The 19,705-nt window shown below is 39.5% G+C and overlaps 1 protein-coding gene across 1 annotated transcript in view; it reads right to left on the reverse strand.

Annotated features, from left to right (window-relative positions):
* sh2b3 (SH2B adaptor protein 3) overlaps positions 1-19,705 on the reverse strand; it is a 46,885-nt gene that overhangs the window by 2,316 nt on the left and 24,864 nt on the right. Inside the window, exons 3-7 of the mRNA XM_058072068.2 lie at positions 3,826-3,927; positions 3,665-3,753; positions 1,963-2,114; positions 256-470; positions 5-182 (exon numbers count right to left, since the gene is read on the reverse strand). Of these exons, the coding sequence (XP_057928051.2) occupies positions 5-182; positions 256-470; positions 1,963-2,114; positions 3,665-3,753; positions 3,826-3,927 (736 nt within the window). The remainder of the gene's footprint in view (positions 1-4; positions 183-255; positions 471-1,962; positions 2,115-3,664; positions 3,754-3,825; positions 3,928-19,705) is intronic.

Here is a 19,705-nt window from a genome sequence, read left to right on the forward strand (position 1 = left end):
TTACATTGTGATGGGGGACTGGAGCCTGCCACCACAAAGCTGGACAGCGTGACGGCGCCAGCGGCTCCGCAATCGAGCGGGATGGGGGAGAGCTGGAAGTGGCTGAGCATCTCAATAACGGAGGGGAAGCGCAGGTGCTGCACCCTGCAATGGCCGCCGTCCGTCAGGGACAGGCGCAGGTGCTGCATACACAAAGAGGAAGTCAAGAATCGCTCAATCATCTCAAAAGACGCTCTTCCGAGGCTCAGAGTGCACCTTGGCTTTTCCTTGGTAGTTAAAGGTGAGGACGTAGTCGCCTCGTCGTGTCTCGCTCTGACGCACCAGGAAGACACCGTGTGCCTCGGCGCCCGAGCTCTGAACCAGGTGGGCCGCCTTGACCCGGGAGATGGGTCCGTGGAACCACGGGTAGGAGAACAGGAAGTGATCCGTCTTATGGATGACTGGCTCCGGCAGAGTGAAGGTAACCGGGCCTGAGGAGAAATGAGGATTTTTGGTAATGGTTTTATTTCATTTGAACATGCATCAGATTACACTTGAATGCATCACATAATCAGTTCACAGTTCCACATGTCCAAAAGGAGTAGGAAGAAGCAAAGCTTATTAAATCCTACCCCTCCATCTGGTACTTTTACAATCAGTAACTGTTACATTTGTTCACTTCCTGCTTTCCTAATCTAGTTTTAAGTTTCTTTTACTTGATTAATTTTGCTTTTTTTTAGTTTTATTAATCTTTTTAATTTTATTTTTTTGGCACGTACCGAAGTTCGAGGTGATATGACCATCCAATGACATAATGGTTACCATAGTAACTGTCAATTTAGTGATATGTATAGCACATCATGACTGGTTCAAGACTCTTCATCCTTGTATTTAGCAAACATCAACTGCTTGTATTGTTTCTTGAATTGGCTCATCCTTGTGCATTGTTTGAGGTCCTTACGCAATCCATTCCATAGTTTGATTCCACATCCTGAAATGCTATGGCTTTTTAATGTAGTCCTAGCATAGAAGTGTTTCAAATTTAGTTCTTCCCTGAGATCATATTTGTCCTCTCTTGTAGAGAAGTATTGGATGACATTTTTAGATATTTGGTTATTTTTAGCCTTATGCATTATTTTAGTTGTTTGAAGATTAAGTACATCAGCAAGTTTAAGTATTTGTGATTTTAGAAATAAGGAGTTAGTATGTTCTCTATAGGTGGCATTATGAATTATCCTTACTGACCTTTTTTGCAGTACATTTAGTGAGTGAAGATTGCTTTTATAGTTATTAGCCCATATTTCCACACAATAAGTAAGATATGGTAGAACCAGAGAGCAATAAAGAGTGTGGAGTGATTTCTGATTGAGAACAAATTTTGCTTTGTTCAATATTGAAATATTTCTGGCCACCTTATGTTGTATATTTGTAATATGAGGTTTCCAGCTCATATTTTCATCTATTGTGATCCCCAGAAATGTATTTTTGTTCACCTTTTCAATGTCTACACCGTCTATTTGTCTTTGCTGGTGTGTGTCTGTTTCTGCTGTTACCAAACAGCATGATTTTAGTTTTACTTAAGTTCAAGGACAATCTATTATTATCAAAGCATCTTTTTAGTGTGAGCATTTCGTCTCTGACCTTTCTAATGATTTCGTCTGTACTCCGTCCAGAACAAAAAGTAGTGGTATCATCCGCAAATAATACCAGCTTTAAGTCTTTCGTGACTTTGGAGATATCATTGATGTAAAAGTTGAACAGTACATCAAATAAGGGTCCTTGTTATGCATAGATGCTCAAACTGTGGCTCCCTTTGCTATTATTATTATTATTATATTATTATATACTATTTCTAATATCTCCACATTTGCCACAAGCCAAGTACGTGTAGGTCACATGATCCATGCTAAGCAAATATACAAGCATTCTTAGAATCAACTCATATGGAAATCTACAGTATAAGCATAGCAAAAGGATACACACAGCTAATTGTTACGGGACGTGTCTGGTGGACCAGGTGGGAAGAGACAGGCCGCCACTCGCTCTGACTTCCCAGTTCCGAGCTCGCCCTGTGATTGGTCGAAATGGAGCTGTCAGCCGGCGAGGGGAGGAGCTCCAGGTCCACACTGCCTGACCTGAAGGACACACACACACACACATAGGAATGTTGTTTACAGTGTGGATTCTCAAAACTGTGCTACGAGTACCAGTGATGCTACATGGGCGCCATCTAGTGGTACACACTCAATGATATATATTTTGTAAAAACGCCTGTTACAAGTATCAACGTCACTCATTTTTGCTGTTATTGTGTAAATACAGAATGTCTCATTTTTTGGTCCGCTAACTACTCCTCCATTTCTTAACTAATTCAGACAAATCCAACATCAAAACTCATTCAGGACAAGTGTGCTACTATTCAGACCTTTCACAATATTCCCACATTTAGTGTAATTTCATTTTTTCTTTATAAAAAATTTCCATTCAAAATGAATGGTCAGTTTAAATGGCGCCCTCTGCTAGTGAAAAGTCACTTAAAATTCTCCATGAACCATTTTGTACCAGTTTACTCCTCCTTTCATTCTAGGTTTTAGTGTATTTCCACAGCAATTCAGTCCAGCTTCAGCTTCAGCTTCCGAAGGGCTCATGTGTTCATTCAAAATTCAAATTTTCTTACTTTAACTTTTTACATTTCTTACTCTTGATCTTTTGAGAATTCACATGCAATGACTGCTGATATTGCATTATGTATGTATGTAGTTTTTTTTACACATTATAATATTTTCATTCATTCATTTTCTACCGCTTTTTCCTCACAAGGGTCGTGAGGGTCCCAGCTGTCTTCGGAGAAGCGGGGTACACCCCGGACTGGTCGGCAGCCAATCACAGGGCACATATAGACAAACAACCATTCACACTCACATTCATACCTATGGACAATTTGGAGTCGCCAATTAACCTAGCATGTTTTTGGAATGTGGGAGGAAACCGGAGTACCCGGAGAAAACCCACGCATGCACGGGGAGGCATCCACACAGAGATGGCTGAGGGTGGAATTGAACCCTGGTCTCCTAGCTGTGAGGTCTGCACGCTAACCACTCGACCGCCGTGCCGCCCACATATTAAAATATTTTAATTATTATAAAATTGTAAATATTATATTTAAACTTTCTTCTTTAATAATCTTCAAACATTTGCTTTTCACAATATTATGACTTTATTCTCATAATATTGTAACTTTTTTCCCCAACCTAATTGTTCAATGATAACTCCATTAATCACATAAAAACAACCGTTAGTTGTTGTTGTTTGTTAGCTGCTGGTGCATTAAATGTGTCGTAGTGGACCACTCCTAATGCTAGTTTGAATATCGTTATGTTCTTTGGAACTCATGGCACCTGCTCGGTAAAAGTGAAACGTCTCTACTCCGGGTGTGAACTGACATTAGTCAGAATTCAAGGATGAACTTTGACCTTTTGAGTGTGTGCATATGTGCGTGTGTGGTTGACATCTGGGAAAATGAGAAAAGCGGACATATTCTCCTGAGCACTCGGACCTCCCCCACACTTCCTCTTGCTACACACTGCATGGCGGTCCACTATCTGGATGAGTCCACTTGAGAGTACAATACAGCTAAAGAGTCATGGTAAACACGGCACGGTGGTTCCGGCGGAGTGTTTCCCACCTGTTGCTGATGCATTCCTTTATCTCCGTGGTCCAAGAGCTGACCTGCTGGTCGTTGTCCGTCTCAAATATCAAACTGCCTCGGTTAACCTTTCAAAAAGGGACAAAGATGTTTTTTTTTTCAAATGCCCCGCATAATAGACCATATGAACCAACACACACCTTTAAAACAAACGTGTTTAAGTTGTCAGGCATCTCCAGCCGGTTACAGCGACGGACTTCTTGGATATCGGAGCAGTGAGTCGTCAGTTTGGGGCTGGAGGCCTGAAAGACACGCTCGAGAACATTAGCCGATCAAATGAGACAGGATGGAAGACATGAGCTGTGTTCGAAAACGCATACTTACTACTAAATACTTCCATGCCCATACTATCCACACTGCATACTGCATACCCAATCCATCAGACAGTATGCAAAGTGTTTACACTACAGCGTACTACATGATAACCCACAATGCATTGTGCTCCTACCCGGGCCGGAATCGACAGGATGAGGCTGTTTTAGCTCTAAGCACATCAAATACATCACTTTATTGAGATTAAAAAAAAAAAAAATCAGGCAAAAAAGTGTCTGTTTAGATCCCGAGTGTGCCATTTATTTGTCCAAATACTAACCATTCGGACGACTTCAGCAAAATTTAAGTTCGCCGAAGTGAGCAACGCACTTCCGGTTACTTTCACAAAATAAAACACCCCCTTAGTTTTCTCATACAAAAAAAACAGTCATAAATCACTGCTTTTACTATGAAAACAAGAAGCAATCCAACTCGTAATATATCCTGCTTGACACTGCCGTTTGGTCCATCCTGCTGCTCAGTGTTCTTTTCGCGGTGACATCACGTCAAATTGCATCCTGGGTAATTTGACTGTGAGTAGCAAGATGATGATACATACTCAACATTTCTGGTGAATGCAGTATGCATCCGGGAACTTCTCGCATACTGCCAGTGTAGACACACTGCATACTCAGAGTTAGTATGAGTAGTAGGTAAGTATGCGGTTTCGAACACAGCCATGGTCGTCGTCGTGAAGCCCTTCCATGAGACATGGCGTACATACAGGATGCGTACAACACAGCTGATCCGGTAAATGTGGCAGATGAAAAAGAAAATTGGAACCACATCGCCTTTACAGGCTTCTCTACACACCTTAAGATAAAGCTATGGACATGGGAGCTGCAGACAAACACAGCTCATTAGCATTAAAGCCACAGATGCACAAAACAGTGTGCTGCCAGCAGGGCCTTGAAACTGTCTACGTTTGAGTATCAAGGCTCGATAGGTTGGTATGACTTGAATGAATGGAGGGCTGATGAAGAGCAAGACCTGTTGATCATCATCACTGCCTGGCGACTGTCCCCGTCCTTCGACCGGCGCACAGCGACTCGATACAGAATAGCCAACGTATGAATGACACTTTTTAACCTCTCATGACTTTCTGACTCGCATGCCTGCACGTGTTATTGTCAGCTGTCACCTTTGACCCCACGGGGGCCCGCAGGCTCGCACGCACGGCTGACCGACCCATCCATCCATCCGTGTGTGTGTGTGTGTGTGTTTATGCCGCCGGCCATGTTGGCGCTGGATTGGATCTGCGGGCTCTACAGTGCTAGTGACATTTGATTAGCTGGCGTGTCTTCTCACACGCGGGCTATTTTAGCTTTCTTGGATCCATCTTGGTTTGCCTTCACTTCCATATGTATCCTCGGAAACTAGTATGGGATGCCATGGTTTGGAGTAAGGGGGTATCTCATACCTAATTTTCGTGCCCTGTTTCCACCGCACAGTAACAGCTCCACTTCTTTGACGACTTTGTTTGCCACTTCAAAAAAATACCACGCTGCACTAAACGCATCAGCGGGAATGAGTGAAGCAGGGGTGCCCAAACTTTTTCCATCATACTGAAAAATCAAACCATCCCAGTGCCAACAGTAATATTTTACTTTTTACAACCATTTTTCAAAAACCGTCCCTCTTGGTACCATGAACTATTTACAATATTCCCATTTGCGAGTGATCTGTGTGTGTTCATGCATGTGTTAAAATTTCCCTTCATGCAATATGGCTCCAAGCCTTTTCTCTTCCTGGTTGCTGCAGAGCGATCTTTTACAAGACAAAGATGCAGGCTGCGGTCTTATAAAATGCACTTCTACCACATAGTGGCGTTTTTTTTTCAGCTTAAAACGGTACCAAACGTGCGCTCTTTTACTGTGGAGTTGCATCATCTCCGATATGAGTAGTCGATTCCAGACTCCGCATCAGCAAGTCTATCCGTCAGCGACCGGATAGAACCCGTGTTCTCACAACAATAGTCTGGGAGAAGGAGTGATGTCAACCGTGTGGCAGTAAAAAAGATGTTACAGCTTAGCGTAAAACTTGTCATGAAAGTTTCCTGTGGTGGCACAGAACCGGGGAAGTTTAATGCGACCAATATGAAGCAGCATTACTCCAATGTGGATAAAACTATACACCACAACCATAGAGAAGTAAATGGATGACTTTTTCTCATACCTGCTCTTGCTGACTAACGTTCTCGGTTTGAATAATATGAATTGATTAAGCCTTTTGTAACAATCCACAATAGAAAAGTAATATTCAAAGAATGTAATATTCAAGGCTGAAATGTTGATATTATAATAGAAGTTGTATCGGGACACCCCAATCTGTAAAAACGACTTTATGGAGCTTTTCTGTTTCAAATTGTAATTTTTGAAAATGGTGAATTTGTGTCTCCTGTCATTTTGCCATTTGTTTATCCAAGAGGAGACTGAGGGCCACCGCAGCAAGGTACAAGCTTGTTGACCTGCCCCATGTGTAAAGTATCTGAGATAACTTTTGTTGTGTATTGGTGCGAGAGATAGTCAGATAAGATAGTGAGTGTCATTTAGTTCATGGCTCTCTCACCGCTATGGCCAACTTCCTCCCGTCCAAACATGGCTCGCATGCCTGTCTTACATCAAGCCAAGACCCAATGGGGACAACATGTTGTACGCCAGGGAACATAGCAAAAAAAATATGTAGATGGTGGGGGTGAGTGAGTGTCGTGAGAGAACAAAAGCGTCAAAAGGAAACAGACGAGACGGTGAAAGAGGGGGAGAAGAAAAAAGAGGGAGCGATGGAGAGCAGTAGAAGAAGAAAGCCAGATTCCAGGGCTTTTGTACACCGGATGAGTGTGAGTCCATGTGACAACGTGTGAGCTTCAGGAATGTCTATGCTAATCCTACACACACACACACACACACACACACACACACACACACACACACACACACACACACACGAAAAAGAACTAACCCTCCGCCCGCTCCATTTCCTCAGATGGCCAGTTTTTGTGAATGGACGGCATCAGTCGGAAGGCCGTCTGTGTCAACCATGCTGACACGGCGATGGGAGGGAAATGACTCACTTCGGCAGACGTGACTCAGCCAGTGGCTGAAAGTGAACAACTCTTGCTGCAACACCTCCAATTTCATAATACTTCCCAAAGATCTTTAGATATTAGTATTTCAGCCCTCGGTAACCACGAATGGATTCAATCTGCATTCACCGGGTAAATGTTCAGATTTTTCCTTTATTATCACATTGCTAGGCTACAACTACAGTCGTCCATTAATCTGAAGAAAAAAAAACGGCATCCCAGCTTTGTGATACGTATACCTATATATGAAAAAAGCTATTATTTGTATCAACGTCACTCCTTGCTGTCATCCCCATTCTTACTGTTTTTTTCCAAATATTCAAATTTTCTTTTTATATCTTTGTACATTTTTCTTACTCGTAATATTATGACTTTATTCCCATACTATTTTGACTTTATTATGGTAATATTTAAACTTTTCCCCAACCTAATTTTCCAAAAATAACTATATTTTGTTTGCCTATGCTACGAAAATGAAATTATTTTTCCTCAGAATATTAAGCGATTATTCTTGTAAAATTGCAACTTTTTTTCTTTTTGGTATACAATATGTTGATATTCTTGTAAAATTACAGCGACTTTCTGGTTCTGTTATTTTTTTTTTAAATCATTTTCTACTGTTTTTTTTCTCCAAAATATTCAAATTTTCTTATATGTTTGTACATTTTTTTTAACTTGTAATATTATGACTTTATTATGGTAATATTTAAACTTTTCCGCAACCTAATTTTCCAAAAGTGACAACTATATTTTGTTTGCCTATGCTACGAAAATGACATTATTTTTCCTCAGAACATTAAGCGATTATTCTCGTAAAATTGTGACTTTTTTTTCTCTTTGGAATACAATATGTTGACATTCTTGTAAAATTACAGCGACTTTCCGGTTCTGTTATTTTTTGTTATCATTTTCTACTGTTTTTTTTCCAAAATATTCAAATTTTCTTATGTTTGTAAAAAATTTTTTACTTGTAATATTATGACTTTATTCCATAATATTTTGACTTTATTATGGTAATATTTAAACTTTTCCGCAACCAAATTTTCCAAAAATGACAACTATATTTTGTTTGCCTATGCTACGAAAATGACATTATTTTTCCTCAGAACGTTAAGCGTTTATTCTCGTAAAATTGTGACCTTTTTTTTTCTCTTTGGAATACAATATGTTGACATTATTCTTGTAATATTACAGCGTTTTTCCGGTTCTGTTATTTTTTGTTATCATTTTCTACTGTTTTTTTTTCCAAAATATTCACATTTTCTTATATGGTTGGACATTTTTTTTACTCGTAATATTATGACTTTATTCTATAATATTTTGACTTTATTATGGTAAAATGTAAACTCTTACCCAACCTAATTTTCCAAAAATGACAACTACATTTTGTTTGCCTATGGTACTAAAATGAATTATATTTCCTCAGAACATTACGAGTTTATTCGCATAAAAAAAATTGCAGCTTTTTTACTCTTTGGAATACAATATGTTGACTTTATTCTTGTAAAACTACAGCTGTTTTCTGTTTGTTATTTTTTGTTATCATTTTCGAACTACTGTATTTCAACTTTCGTCTTGTAAATTTTCTCCCGTTAATAATCCCATCATATTTTGGATTAATTCTTGTAACATAACAGTGGTGACTGGATCTCTAATCAGCTGTTAAGACTCCATTAGGGATGGCCTTTCAACTCCTTTTCTTGATCCAAATGATCATTAAGAAAAGCATAATTCATTGTTTTTTTATTTAACCCATTGCATTCTGCCGTGTACCAATGACTTCACACGACGACGACGACAACGCAGGTGCAAATGATAAATGAGATCTGTGTCTTAGCGAGAGTGAGTCATGGCAAAGGAATCTATTGTGAGAACGTGAATGAGTGTGTGACTAAGAGCATCTTTAAGGAACCATATGTGGAGTGAAGCAGAAGGAGGAGGAGAAGACAAAAACAAGCGGCAGATGTCTGAGAGGGGTTGAGCAACACACATCGCAACAGATCTGACGGCTGTGAATCAACTTGTGTGAAGGGGGGGTCAGAGGATGTGTGTATCTGACCCTTGTCTCTTGCCCAAAGTCAGCTGAGACAGACTCCAGCTCACCGGTAAAGATACTTTACTCAGCATGATATCAATACAACAAAATGGTATCACGTGTTATGACTGTTATGACTATTCTTTACTCTTCTTTTTCACATTGAGTCAACCTACACAGACACATGCCAATATCGTTCACTTCAACTGTGACGTCACATCCAATGCACAACTCCACGTGGCAAAGTGGTGATGAAAACGTACCTTGAGAACAGATGTGACCACGCGACCTCGCACCCACTAGGTCACACATAACAGTTGTGCGCACACACACACAAGAGTGACACACAGGATGTTAGGAGTCCAACACGACATTCCCAGAGTCTCATTCTCAAGGTCATCGCCACGGCAACTGACTGACACTCAAACATTCCACTATCCCTCCGAGGGTCGCTGTGGTCTTACACTGTCCAGGATGGATGCCTGTACGTGTGTGTTGGAAGACACCACCCGTTGGGGGCTGTGTGAGGCGGAGGAGACCTTGACCTTAAACGTCGTAATCGACACATCTGTCAGCGCTTCCCCTGGGGTCAAGCTGGGAATGTTGCTGTGTTTGTTTTCCAAGTCTAAAGATATTCAGTATGGTTCAAAGCGTATACAAATGTAGCTAAACAGTCCCAAACAACCTACTTGCTATGTACCGAGTCTCGCCATCAAGTGCTGTACTGTATCGGACTGAAACATGTCATGTTTTGGCGCTTTTGGGGAACTTGCAGTTTGCACATGAAGAGAGGAAGTAAACATTCTGTTCAATTAAAGCAACATTTCCTCATTGAGGCGCAGGGGTGTTGGGTGTTTACTCAACTTCAGGGTTGGCTATTGTTTACAGTTTAAAAAGTGGTCATTTACAAAAAGGAATAGATACAAATTTTGTGGAAATGCAATTCCTTTTTACAGTACTTTTTTTTCCAACTTTGTGGCATGCAAGTGAAACAAAATAGTATAGAAGCCCATTTCCGCCACTGAAAGGAAACAAATGGGAAGTCATAATTATGAGATCAAAAAGTCAAAAGATTAAAAAAAAACTTCATAATTACGAGATAAAGTCACACTTACGACATAGGAAAGGCATAATTATGAGATAAAAACTATGACATAAGTCATAATTACAAGATGAACTATAGAAGTTATGAGATAAAAAGTCATAATTATGAGGTAAGAAAGTCATAATGGTCATAATTAAGAGTCAAAAATAGACATAAAAATCAAAGTTATGAGCTAAAAAGTAAACTATGAGATGAGAGTCACAATTATGAGGTAAGAAAATCAGAATTATGAGCTAGGAAAGTCATCATTATGAGATAAAAAGTCAAAATTACGACAAGTCAGAATTATGACATAAGAAATAGAAGTTATGAGATAAAAAAGTCATAATTATGAGGTAAGAAAGTTATAATATAATTGTGAGATAGGAAAGTCGTAATTAAAAGATAAAGTAAAAAATATGACAAGATATTAAAAAATTGAAGTAAAAATAGTCAATTATGAGATAAGAACGTCACAATTATGAGGTAAGAAAATCCAAATTATGAGCTAGGAAAGTCATTAAGTCATGCGAGACAAAAAAAAGTTATAAGTTCTAAGTTAACTTCTAAGTTATGACATAAAAAGTGCTAATTATGAAATAGGAGAGGCATAATTATGAGATATAAACTCAAAATTACGAGATAAGTTCATTACGAGACAAAAATATAAAAGTTATGAGATAAATAGTCACAATTATGAGAGAAGAAAGTCATAATTTTGAAATAGGAGAGGTATAATTATGAGACAAAAAAAGTTATGAAATAAGTAGTCATACAAAACGCCTTATTCGGCACATGCTCAGTTTGTGTCTTTTGACCTTTTATCTCCTTACTTCAATTTGTGGCTTTTGTCATAATTGTGACTTTTTAATTGCACAATTATGACTTGACTTTTTGCCTTATAATTATGACATAAATTTAACTTTTTGTGATAATGACTGTCCTATCTCAAAACATTGACTGTAATAAAAGTTTTGGCCTCTCTTTCAAATGCAAACATAGCGTTTTGTCCTTAAAAATGTAGAAATGTAGCTTTTGGCAAAACATTTGTGTGTGGATGGAAAAAAAAGGGTTGAAAAAAAAACATTCATGATGTTTCCTGGGCTCCGTGTAGGTGTGTGCTGATTTTTAAAGATAATGTACATCTGATATTTCACTATATTGAAGAACAGAGGCGTGTAACCAAGTCAGCTGAGGGACCTTATTCAGGCCTCACTCCGATCCTCTGAACAGACTCCTCCAGTTCCACTCCCACAGTGAACGCTACAGGATTTCATTCAGCTCTACAATACTTCACCTGTATGTAAAAGATAATGCTCCTCCCTTGTATATAGTGTAAATGTATTGTATTTGCTTATATTTTTAGGATTTGATTATATTTTTTTTCATAGGAGTGTGTTTCCTTTTCTTCTGCAATTGAGATGCTGCAACCAAGCAATTTCCCTTGTGGATCAATAAAGTCTGTGTAAGCCTCATATAACGTCTTAGCATATGAAAAACCCGGGAAAGCAATCAAAACTGAACATTACTATCTTTATAAAGCCTAAATTCTTAATACAGATGTACCGACAATCACCTCCATCTGCGCAGCTTGGAGGATGTGGCGACACATTTACTTTTAAAAAAAAAAAATACCAACAACTCTCACACTCAAAAAGTGCTCGAGTCGGGCTCGCAAAACTGATAGCGAGGAGAAAGTTCTAGGAAGTCGATGAATTAAACTGTCTGTTCACTTCTCTGCACGCTTCTCAGAAACCCTGACGTGCAAGGCCAAATATGCAGAAGTTAAGAAAGCACACTGAAGATTCACAGAAGCCATCTCAAGTTCCCGTTCGCTGAATTGGCTGTGTGTGTGTGTGTGTGTTGTTTTTAACAGAAATGTACACTTCATATAATTTTGCCCTTTGGCCCAAGATGACACTCTGTGATAGTGAGTATAAATAAACTGAGATGGGAGTAAGGGGCTAACCTACAAAGATCGTACTTATTTTTTTAAGTCCCAGCACCCCCCACGACCGTCGTGACGAAAAGCGGAAGAAAATGAATGAATATCCATTCAGTGGCATCATTTTGGAGCGCCATCCAAGACAAATAGTTTATGTCAGAGTTTGGAATCAAATAGAACGTGAACATGCATACGCAAAAGGCACTTTGCATATTCTGATTTTCATCTTTTCATACCCATGATAGGTTTTGCCAGGAAAAAAGATTTGTGGCATTGACATAAGCAGCCATAAACTTAAAAAAAGCTATACACCAGCATGGAACATTGTCGTCATTCACAGAACATCGAGAGCTATTTTTCCTCATCTGCAACACATGGTCGCTTGCGTACTTACACATGTGACGTTGTGTGTGTCGGTTAAGGGCGTGTGAGATAGAGTGACGGTTAGTTAAGTGCGTGTTGCGTGGCAGGCAACTGTGTGCATATGTGGGAATAGCTAGTCAAACGTCAAACGACCTTCCTCCTTGAGCTGCCTTGACATGATCCATACACAGCTTTAGCATATGTGCACTAAACACAGGCACTCCATTTCTCAATGTACAGGCATCCCTTGTTATCGCAGTTCAGTTGGAATATTTTCCAACTATAATTAGACCATAGAAAACCTGTGTATGACCTCCTAAATATGTTTCAGCATTATTATAGCCCTATAGACATGAAATAACACACCTATAGCCTCCTTCACACTCATATTACCCAAAACCGCAGACATGATAAGTGTGAATAAGCAATTTCAGACATAAAGCTCCTAGGGGAGCTGGGTGGTGGGTGGACAGGAAGTGACATCGGGGGTTCACCATTGAGTTGCAGCTTTGCGTGGGTCATGGTCACAACAGTAGCTTGTGTTTTTATTAGGGATTATTTTGCCTGTTGTGAGATAATTCAAAACTACAACAAAAACCTGTTGCTAACAACGGCGATACAAGTAGTGACCAGTGTAGAATACCAAAGATGACAGCGTCTTTGAATGTGTCTTCTGAATGCCTTGTTTTTGTATTACAGTCCATTTAGCCATTTTATGCTTGAAAATTATTAATTTAAGCTAAAATATGTACAATTTGTAGACTATATTCAACCACAAACAGCATAATTTATCAATGTATAATTAGATCATGCAGTGTGGCCAATATGTTAACCACTAAACCACCGTGCGGCAGGAGATTCCACAGCAAGTGAGAGTGGGTCCAGATTTTTTACTTTAACTGTATATATTTTTGTGTATTAAGTATGTCATGATTGGCTGGCGACCAGTCCAGGGTTTACCCCGCCTCTCGTCCAAAGACAACTGGGATAGGCTCCAGCATGCCCATGACCCTCGTGAGGATAAGCGGTAGAAAATGAATAAATGAATGGAAAAAAAAGTAAGTCATTTCCCCAATGTATAGGTCAAGGAAATGTATTCAAATGTCCATCCCTGATACAAAGCACTAATACGGGTTCCATTAAAACTGTAAAAAAACAACAACAGTGTTTTGTAATGAAGTTTCTTGTTTCTTTTGTTCCCCTGGTTACAGTGTTTGAACAAACATTCTAATGCATTTTTGGAAGAAGAAAGTTTGTATTCAGCAATAAAAATGATCAAAACATAGATTAATTGTCAAAGTTTAAACACACCTCATTCAATAGCTTGAGAGTGTAAACTTTTGACGAGGACTGGATATAATTTACAGATCAAGGAAATGTGCTCAAATGCCCATCTGTGATCACCAATTCCATTTTAAGATTGTTTGACTGTAAGAAAAAACTAAGGCAATGACCCACACTGTGTTCTTTCTTCCCCCGTTTGCAGTTTGGACAAACATTCTAATGCACTTTCACTCCTCCTGACTTCACTTCCTGGTTCGGGCTGATCCAGAAACGCGCCTGCACTGGGAGGGAGATCAAACATTTTCCACACAAGCGTCAAAGCCAAACGTGACTGCCCAGGGCCAACCTCCTCTGGATGTTTTTAAAACGCAGAGGCTATACAGCTCTGTAGACCAGTAAGCTTCACTGGCTATAAGATTTTTTTTTAACAAACATTTGAGAGGCACCCGATAATAAATAATTGAGAGCAATGTAATGGAAACCAGAGAGAATGAGAGAAGCAGGCTTATGGAGAGGGATGAGCAAAGTTGTACAGCTCTTTCAGAGGGAGACTGGATGAAGGAAAAACAGAAGAAACCTTTTTGCCAAGGTCCGTTATATCTATTTTTCAACAATTTGAAATACGTCTCAGTGGTCCCACAATAGATTATTGGAAGTGTGCTGGCCAAAATCTAGCCCTGATGCTGGAATTTAGACAGTTCCTTTCGTAAGCCTATTGTTTTGTGTGTCTGTGCTATAATGCTAATGAGAGCCTGACCGATATGGGATTTTTGAGGCTGAAAAAAAGACGATAACCACACAGGATATATACTCTACATCAGGGGCCCCCGCCTTGATATGAAAGTTTAATGTTAGTGCGGCCCGCGCAAGTTTGATATGGATGCTGTATGGTATCATGTACCCAGAAAAAATTATTAAGTTTGATTAATGTTCATGTTAAAGGTTAAATAACTGTTAATAGTTATCCTCCCTATGCGTGTGGAAGTGGTAAGTTTTTGGCTATTTAAGTTTAAAGGAAATAACTTGAAGGCTACCATTTAGGTCGCTCACTCTCTAGTTTGCGAGTTAGCATGTGTCTCAAGACCGTGCAGTTGCGCAATATGTTGTAAATAAAAAAAGTATAAATGTGACTATAGTCGTGTTTTGTCATGTCTACCGGGCTCTAATAATGCTTTGTTCATTTTAATCTGAAAAAAATAATTTGTCTACCCATCAACTATATGTGGTTTCTTAAGTTTTTATTATTTGCCGTTTTATTATTATATTTATTTATTACTGATTGATTTTCTTTATTCTTGATTTGTTTATTTATTTTTCATCTTATTTTGTGCAGAAAAATAAAAATTAGGATATTTGAGAACAGTGGAATGTTTTATCAGAGCTTTTATTGTAGAAAATCGGAACTAAAGCACTGAAAAAGTTTGTATATTTTTCTGTTCTGCCCCCAGGTAAATTGAGTTTGACACCCCTGCTCTACATGAACATAAATTCTAATCATACATAAAATATGATTCAAAGCAAAGAAGTGGCTGCGTTGGGGTGAAAGTGATAATACATAGGCTAAAATGTGAGTTGTTTTTCAACTAATACATGATGTGTTTATAAAAGGCTTATTCATATTCATATTTACTGGCCCTGGAAAAGTTCCATCTGCAGCCACTGAGTATTTGCAGACAGCTGAAAAACAAATGCTGAATTAAAAAGTGTGGGGGGAAAAAAGTTGACTACAAACAAAATAAGAAAGACTTACAGACTTATTGTTGGGATTTGTATGAACTTGTATGAAATTGTATGAAATCCCCATCAGCAGTGTAGTACATAAACAGAGACATATCCCCCACCAAACTGGTCCCATGAGTCCAGTTCTGGTCGGATTTCCGTGATCAGTTGCTGAGCACATTTAAGTAAAGACTTTGGCTTCTCAAAACAATATGGGTTCAAAATACATGTGTTCCACAGCGGACGAAAATGTAAGCGTCTTCATCACATACAGAATGCACAGGTGACAGTGCGCAGAGATACGACAGGAGACAAATAAATAAAATAAAATATAACACTGAGCGATTTGTGAGGGGAAGTGGCAGTGCACATTATTTTCACGTGTACTGCTCATAAACAGGCTCTAGGGACACACATTACTGTTAGAGTACATCTTAAAATGATCGCTTTTTTAAGACTATGCCTTGTTAGCCTTGGAGGCATAGCTGCATATTGTGTGCCATGACCAACTAAATGGGGGGTGAGGTGAATTATGATATTGATTACGTCTAAGCATGTAGTTATTATCGGTGGAATGTGTTTTGATGTCAGTATGGGTGCAAATAACGCCGATATAAAAGTAGGACAGCAGCCAAAGGAAAATGCTTGGTTGAGAGTGCTGCACAGCTTTACTTTGGGGGCTTTCCACATGCAACTCGGCAAGGTCGTGTGACTTGTCGTTCGTTGGTGGTTGTAGGTGAATGCAGAAAATTAATTAACACTTACTGTAAGAGATCATTTCGTGCTCTTCAGTTTGGCAGATGATATTCATGTTGAAATAATTTTACATTCCTCATCTCTGTTCCACATATTCACCAAAAACCTACACATCAAGTGACAATTGTTTCTCAAGACGTAAAAGGTCCGATTGAAAATTCCAGCACATCTATCTTATCAACAAACGCAATCCTTTACGTTAAGGTTTCCTTCATTCATTTTCGACTGCTTATCCTCACGAGGGTCGCAGGGGTGCTGGAGCCTACCGCAGCTGTCTTCGGGCGAGAGGCAAGGTACACCATGGACTGGTCACACAGGGCACATATAGACAAACAACCATTCACACTCACATTCATACCTATGGACAAATTGGAGTCGCCAATTAACCTAGCAACCTAGAGGGTGGAATCGACCTCGGGTCTCCTAGCTACAGTGAAGAAAATAAGTATTTGAACACCCTGCTATTTTGCTATTTCTCCCACTTAGAAATCATGGAGGGGTCTGAAATTTTCATCGTAGGTGCATGTCCACTGTGAGAGAGATAAACTAAAAAGAAAAATCCAGAAATCACAATGCATGATTTTTTAACAATTTATTTGTGTGATACAGCTGCAAATAAGTATTTGAACACCTGAGAAAATGAATGTTAATATTTGGTACAGTAGCCTTTGTTTGCTATTACAGAGGTCAAACGTTTCCTGTAGTTTTTCACCAGGTTTGCACACACTGCAGGAGGGATCTTGGCCCACTCCTCCACACAGATCTTCTCTAGATCAGTCAGGTTTCTGGGCTGTCGCTGAGAAACACGGAGTTTGAGCTCCCTCCAAAGATTTTCGATTGGGTTCAGGTCTGGAGACTGGCTGGGCCATGCTAGAACCTTGATATGCTTCTTACGGAGCCACTCCTTGGTTTTCCTGGCTGTGTGCTTCGGGTCGTTGTCGTGTTGGAAGACCCAGCCACGACCCATCTTCAATGCTCTGACAGAGGGAAGGAGGTTGTTCCCCAAAATCTCACAATACACGGCCCCAGTCATCCTCTCTTTAATGCAGTGCACTCGTCCTGTCCCATGTGCAGAAAAACACCCCCAAAGCATGATGCTACCACCCCCATGCTTCACAGTAGGGATGGTGTTCTTCGGATTGTACTCTTCATTCTTTTTCCTCCAAACACGCTTATTGGAATTATGACCAAAAAGTTCTAATTTGGTCTCATCTGACCATAAAACTTTCTCCCATGACTCCTCTGTATCATCCAAATGGTCATATGCAAACTTAAGACGGGCCTTGACATGTGCTGGTTTAAGCAGGGGAACCTTTCGTGCCATGCATGATTTCACATCATGACATCTTAGTGTATTACCTACAGTAACCTTGGAAACGGTGGTCCCAGCTCTTTTCAGGTCATTGACCAAGTCCTGTCGTGTAGTTCTGGGCTGATTCCTCACCTTTCTTAGAATCATTGAGACCCCACGAGGTGATATCTTGCATGGGGCTCCACTCCGATTGAGATTGACCGTCATGTTTAGCTTCTTCCATTTTCTAATGATAGCTCCAACAGTGGACCTTTTTTCACCAAGCTGCTTGGTAATTGCTCCGTAGCCCTTTCCAGCCTTGTGGAGGTGTACAATTTTGTCTCTGGTGTCTTTGGACAGCTCTTTGGTCTTCGCCATGTTACAAGTTAAAGTCTTACTGATTGTATGGGGTGGACAGGTGTCTTTATGCAGCTAACGACCTCAAACAGGTGCATCTGATTCAGGATGATACATGGAGTGCAGGTGGACTTCTAATGGGTAGACTAACAGGTCTTTCAGGGTCAGAATTCTAGATGATACACAGGTGTTCAAATACTTATTTGCAGCTGTATCACACAAATAAATTGTTAAAAAATCATGCATTGTGATTTCTGGATTTTTCTTTTTAGTTTATCTCTCTCACAGTGGACATGCACCTACGATGAAAATTTCAGACCCCTCCATGATTTCTAAGTGGGAGAAATAGCAAAATAGCAGGGTGTTCAAATACTTATTTTCTTCACTGTATGAGGCCTGCGCTCTAACCACTCCTATGCCATGCAGCCTCATTTTATGTTTATACATATAAAATTTTTCTACCAGAAGTACTTGTTCAAACCATGCAACAAAATGTTAACATTTTCTCAAATGTGCGTCCATTATTTCATCTTAGAAATATGAACCAGCTTACTCAGTCTCTTTGAGTGCTCTTGCAAAAGCCCTCAACACAACGAGCGGGTAATATAAATGAATATGTAACAAACAACTGAAATTCACAAAGAAGTGCATTGTAGTGGAGCACAGGTTCCGGGTGGGACTGTCTGGATCTGAAGTCACTTGCTCCGCTTTCTTCAAACACAGAATCATTTACGAAAATTATTTTAAAAAATAAATATTTAAACATTCAAGCACAAATCTAACACAGGAAAAATATGCCTTTCAGTGTTTTCCCACAATGGAAATGACAATAATGTATTGGGAATCTAACATTATTGGTCATAACGTATCTTTTTAATGTATCTTTTACTCTGTTTACTTGTTTTTATTCAACTCAATTTTTCTGTAAAGTGTCTTTGAGTATTTTGAAAAGCGCTATACAAATAAACTGTATTATTATTTTTATTAAGGGTCAAATGTGTGAGGTTTTTTTTTTTAAGAAGGAAGTGCGCGTGTATGGTTTTATATATTCGAAGGCAGCCACTCTTGCAAAAAGTGACACTAGAAAGAAAAGACGCGAGAGCAACCTGATAAACATCTTGACCACATGACTCTAACCGCTTCACTTCCTTTAGATGTTTCCCTTGATTTTTTTGTCACAGCAAAGCACACACACACTCACAGTGAAGTTCCAGAATATGTGAGATGCAGGCCAAAGACTCAATGGAGCATAATGTAAACAAAATACTGAATTATTGCTTACCACATCTTAGCTCAGCTCACATTTTAATCACTTTTCTTTGGCCGATAATGGTTAAAATGCAAATAGCGAAGGCTTGCTCACTTTTTCTTCTGATGCAATAGCCCAGGCACGATTCAATGTGCACGTGTCATCAATTTTCCAGGAAAACTCACAGGATTTGCGTCAAAACTGACAAGTAAAAGTGAGTCTTGAATACCAATCAAACACATCAAACACATCAAAACATCAACCACAAAACTACAACAGGACATTTTGTGACACCAGATTATGCAAGACTTCTGCAAATCCTGGTCCAAGAGAAATAATTTAACACTTAAAAAACAGACATCCTGGCTTTCCTATCTTAACGCTCCCGGCTGTGTCTCTAATGTCTCCTGCTGTTGCATTTCCGGTGTCTCTCCATCCCACTCTCCCTCTCGCTTGCTTAGTTGCTTCCATTTGGTTTTTGGTTAAGTTGACTGGCCCCATGTGTGTTGAGTGCTTTAGTTGTGGTATGCAACGAGAGCCAAA

The sequence above is a fragment of the Doryrhamphus excisus genome, linkage group LG3 (genome assembly GCF_037039965.1).
Source record: "Doryrhamphus excisus strain RoL-2023G ecotype Guam linkage group LG3, RoL_Dexc_Guam_v1.1, whole genome shotgun sequence".
In the NCBI taxonomy this organism is placed as follows: Eukaryota; Metazoa; Chordata; class Actinopteri; order Syngnathiformes; family Syngnathidae; genus Doryrhamphus; species Doryrhamphus excisus.